This window comes from Conger conger, chromosome 18 (assembly GCF_963514075.1).
Source record: "Conger conger chromosome 18, fConCon1.1, whole genome shotgun sequence".
Classification (NCBI taxonomy): domain Eukaryota; kingdom Metazoa; phylum Chordata; class Actinopteri; order Anguilliformes; family Congridae; genus Conger; species Conger conger.
Window position 1 is genome coordinate 11,827,598 of NC_083777.1, and position 5,626 is coordinate 11,833,223.

Below are 5,626 nucleotides of genomic sequence, written 5' to 3' on the forward strand. Positions count from 1 at the left end.
TGCATTTTCAAATAAATACTCAAACAAAGCATGTCGTGAAAAGCATGGAGGGTAGTCATTAACCGTTTCAAAACACAAATATAACTTTAAAGAGTAACAGATGTCTCGATAGTTTAAAAACTGGATGTTACCAAAATTGCTCCAAAATAAAGTATAGACCTACTCCACGGTACATTGTCGGTATTATACTCTGACTGTAGCTACTGTAGGCTAATTTTGGCTTTGTCGAGATATGTTTAAATGTGGATGCGACAACAGTGGACGTCGCCTATAGGTTAACGTCCCGTGTTCCGGTTCCAATCATTTCTGATTATTTTTAAAATAGTAGTTGTCTGTTTTAAGTGTTAAAGAATACTATGAAATATAAATAATTTGTCTCTTAGGAATACTAATACGCGCTAATTGCACTTTTTTCTTATATGGCCCCAAAGCCTATACACTGACGTAGCCAAAACTAATTTAAGCAGACTTCAAGTATCAGTAGCTATATGGGGGCACCATTAAGCCTCGTATTGGTAGCCTACATGTGCTATCCCAATACATGTATTATAGAAAGTTCGATTTTTATTTATTTTATCCGACTACTGTTGTTATGTCGTTTCCACTGTTGTGTTTATTGCGCTACCCCTCAAAGTCTGTGACAGGACTATAATTAAAATAGAGTATAAATCAATCGCTATTTCTCTATTCACACGTAGACACGCTGCTGATTTTACTTGTGCTCTCAGTCCATGGCTGAAGATTCTGAAGGGCGAAAAGGGAGCTGTTGTGCAGGCAGATTGGGTCTGGGTTGACTGGCTGGTTTAATGTTTTTTGAAAGGCTTCTTGCTGGAGTTGCATGAGGATTCGGTTCGCTTGCTGCCGTTCGGCCTCCCTCTCCTCTGCAGTCTGACGTCTGAAAGAACACAGGCACGAGGCAGACAGCCATCATAAAATCCATCAGCTATTACCTTGGCCTAATGTTCATAGCCTACTACGGCCTTTCGGTGGATCACGATATACACGAGAGAACCCCTTAAAATTAACTATAAATATCAAATTTTTAATTTACCAATAATTTTCTAAACCCACAATTCCAATTCCAAGAATCGACAGGTTCTCTAATACTTACTCTGACACTGCCAAACCTGTTCACATGATGTTCACATGATTGAAGCCTACTCCATATTATACTGCATAATTCAAATATTGAAACTAATATTGACACAAACCAGTCGAAAAGTCCTAATCCACTGCCAATTATATTAGCCAATAATAAAACAAGGCCATACAATTGACAGACTTTACTTGCACGGCTGAAACTACAGCGAAGGTGCAGTTATGAACACGTATTCGGCAGTATTCCCCTACCACAGGAGCAAAGCGTGTGTGCGTGTGTCTGCCTGTTTATCGTTTATTAGTGATTGTTTATTAATATTATTATTATCAGACATCAGGATGCTGTGTTAGTTCACCATTTGTTTTAGATAGCATATCTCCGATATTACAATATTTCATCCAGCGCAATTTTGTTCTTATATGCAAAAACCTCATGTTAAAAAAAATAATTCTTAGGCCCTTCACGTATGTGTGAGTTAATAACTGTTTCCTTAATTAATAGTTAAAACCTTCTGCAAGCTTGTTTTCATGAGAACCCCATACAGCGTCACAATTCATTAGTGTAGTGCTGAATATATTTGGGAAAAATATTTCAGAAGCTAATTTGGTTAAATATTAATACCATCTCGTGAATAAATGGAAGGGATGTTAACTCTGTAATGCAGTCACATATTTATTGTGGTATTACTGCTCATGACTTTCATATATGGCATAAATGACATAACACGCAAAAACAAAAAGGCATAGAAATGATTACATGTCAAATTCATTTAAAAAATGCGTTTTAGCAATATACATAGGCTGTAAGATTAGGCTTAACAATCTGTTGCAGTATAAGCAGTAGACAATAATAATAATAATAATAATAATAATAATAATAATAATAATAATAATTCTTATTATTCAAACAATAACAACAATAACAATATTTATTATTATTATTATGTTTTGTATAAATAATATTCATTATACTGCAATGTTAACAGTATTAATACTAATAATGGCATATGATTCCTTTATTGGAAGTGCATTGTGGTCACTAAGAATTTATGCACAAGGGTAATACACTTCACTTGATATAGCATGGGCTTTTTTTTCCAATTGTATATATCTGTATGTAGGAGAGTTAGGTTATATATTTACGTTTAGCTAAATATTTTTACATTTGTGTTTAGGCCTATGTTACATTTTTGGTAAAGTTATTGGAAGCCTTAAATATTCACAACGATATAAATCGTCATAACATGAATAATTGTATTAATATTATTATAATTAATAATAATTTCGACGTTGTCGGTGTAGTCATACATTTATGAATGATAATATTAATAATAATATGTAACAGCAGATTCTCACCTCCATTTTGTCCTCCTGTTCTGGAACCATGTTTTGACTTGCGCATCAGTCATTTTAAGTGCCTTGGCCAAGGCCGCTCTCTCTGCAGACGCCAGGTATTTCTGTCGGTGAAAGCGCTTCTCCAGTTCGCAGATCTGGAGTCTGGTGAAGGATGTCCTTGGCTTTTTCTTCTTTGGTGGTGTCCGGTTCTGGTACGGGTGACCTATACGGCGTGTTACAGTGAAGGGTGAGAGCGCCACTGGATTGGGAGACAGGGCGAAAGCAAGCGGCAGAAATCAGCAGCAGAATTGCGAAGCAGCTCTATGGCAAAGGCAAGCACAGCTGGGTCCAAGTGACCGAAGCAGAGTTTAGAGGTTTCTCCTTTTCTAATATAGCGAGCAATCATCGATGCTTTTTTCACCCAGAAAAAGCCACAGCACTCCTTGACCATATTCGTTATGTTCAATATACATAATTAGGCCTAATCGTATGTAAACACAACTCATAACTATTTACGAAAAGGTAGGGCTACATTTTAAGCATTTAGCTGACGCTTATCCAGTCTGGGCAACAAAGAGAGGACAAATAGGCTACAATACCCTAGTTATTAATCCTGAGGCATGAAAACATCTCCTTATGTTCTATTGATCATGCATTCACACTTTCTTGCAGGCCTATCTGTAAACGACATCAGGGATTCACACGAGTTTATTTACTAATATACCTGTTAATGTATACAATAGTGAATCATACAAGTCACAACACAGATCGGTTCAAATCGCGATACTGGCAGTCAAATATTGCAATTAAAATCGAATATTCTGTAATGATATTAGGTACCCTAGCTTTCGTATAATGTACGTTTATTTTACATCTTACTGCACATAGGTTTAAATTCGTGAAATTAGACACGAGCTTTGTTTAGGTCTGCGTGTTACAGGGAAAAGGAACATATACAGAAGATAATACTTATAGTTAAAAATGATGCCATGTGGCCATTGTTGTCAAAAGTATACTTCATGTTACTTGTTGATCTTATGATGAGACCAGCCGAGTTAGCTTTATTATACATTTATGCATTGCGTCAATACCCACATTTTATATTAATATAATATTAATCTTAGAGAAAATCACTGAAACAACACAAGCAGGTTGACTTCACACTCAATAGTTGCACATGTCTAGTCTTCCTTTGTTTTCTACCCTGTTGCTAAATGTGTTTAAAGTATTGGTTAAGTATACTGTAACCATCTTAAAATACATTTTCATAAAAATTCTTTCTTCCGAATAACGCAATTAAAGAAGTTATGACAATAATAATAATAATAATAATAATAATAATAATAATAATAGAAAGCAGTTTGCCTGTGTTGTGACAACTCTTCCTGTACAGGCCTTGTTTTTAGCACTTTCTTCGTATATTTTGTTACTAAAAACAAGGCCGATGTTCCAAATATCATGAACATGTGAAATATTTAAAAGAAATACTATTGGCCTCGTCATGATAATAGGCCTACATAAAATCGAATTTTGCACAACATTCAAACACGCGCAAAATGTATGGTTCAACAGTGGGTCGTCAAGGCATAACGCATCAAATAATACGGATTTAATTATCAAATAAAAGAAACGTGTATTCACGTGATATCGCCTGACACAAAGTTCAAGTTATCAGCCCATATGCGAAAAAAGACAAATTCGAAATGATATATTTAAATCTTTCTTTTTAAAATCATGATGGAATATCATATCCCTACCTAACTTTATGTGCGTCAGGTTATATTTACGTTTATCATAATTGAATTTTGACTCTTCCCAGGAAACTGCATGAACCAAAACCTATTTGTTGTAAATTCGTTGTCACCAGGCCAGAAAAATGCTACATTCGTAGCTCAACGGAAACCGCAATATACAACGGAGGCGCTTACATAATGCGCCTCCCTCCAGAGTGTCCTGAAATAAAATGAAAATTTTTACCTGTAAATCTATCTTTGGTGTATCTTCTGTTACTCTCCATCCAGGGAAAAGTTAATCCCGTGAGATTGTTGATAGAATTGACGTTTCCCATACCTGGCATCGTAGACATGCTGCAGGGTATTGATGAGTGGACGGTACTCAGCGGTCGATGCGCTGGCACACGGATGACTCCAGCCGAATTAAGATTATTCCCGTTCATGTTCATGCCCATATTCACATTGTAAGACCCATTCAAAGATGCGACGCTGCATGCGTTGCTGCTGTATCCCACAGAATTATTGGTGTTATAGTTGCCAGTCATCGTATTGTACGCGCTGCTGACGATGCATCCTAAACCATAGTCGGAGTCTTGCAGCCTGGGATTGGAAATCATACAGCTCCCCTGATCCGCATTGTTCAAAATTTGATCGATACCAAAACTTATGGGCTCTGCCTGGTTCTGGTGCAGATGAATTCCTATATGATCCATGATAGTCGGCTATGCCCCCAGTAAAATATATAAGTCCTTCGCGCGTTATCGGTGATTTAAAATGTCGTCTCGCTCCAGTCGCTCTCAAATAGGTGTGAGTGCATGTATGTGAGGAAGGCTAAACTGGAGCTGATTGTCTGTTTTTTCTTCGCTTTTTTCCCTTCGTTTTTTTCCCTTTTTTTCTTTGGGAGCCTGCCTGCCGGAGCAGCGAGGACATCAATCAAAAGGCCAAATAGGCTGGTTGAGATTAAGACCCAATTTTAGGCTTCGGGACCCAATTGGCTGAAAAAAAGAAAAGGAAAAGTACCACGAGCTCATTCACTGACATATATAGGAAGCCAGGGGTCCGAAATTACATTAACGACAAACCTCAAAACAATATCTCTGCCACGACTCGCTTCGCTGTCCTGTTAACAAGAGGGAGACTCACAAGATACTGAAATTAATGCATGGTACAGAATAGCGCGGTTAGCTCTACCAATCTAATTTTCTGTTTTATTGTATAATCCAGCCAATAGGCCAATTATAGTAGGCATATGTAAAAAAAAATAGCACATACAGTAATCAAACAGCGTAGGCGAAATCATTTTTAAGAGCAGCCAATTGCCTTCGTAGTCTTACATCTAGACTGAAAATATTTCAGAATCAGTTCCTCATAAAGAAAGTAATATTTCCCCACTATGAACAGATCGAATATGTTAAAAATCATATCAAGTCCAGTCTATTGTTTGAAAGTCACTTACATTC

The 5,626-nt window shown here is 36.8% G+C and overlaps 1 protein-coding gene across 1 annotated transcript; it reads right to left on the bottom strand.

The window, feature by feature from the left end:
• Positions 1 to 684: 684 nt before the first annotated feature.
• Positions 685 to 4,879, bottom strand: tlx1 (T cell leukemia homeobox 1). Its single transcript, XM_061228825.1, has 3 exons — positions 4,411 to 4,879; positions 2,455 to 2,656; positions 685 to 895 (listed from the first exon to the last, which is right to left on the bottom strand). Exons 1-3 carry the CDS (start codon positions 4,877 to 4,879, stop codon positions 685 to 687), a joined length of 882 nt encoding a protein of 293 aa, XP_061084809.1.
• Positions 4,880 to 5,626: the final 747 nt, after the last annotated feature.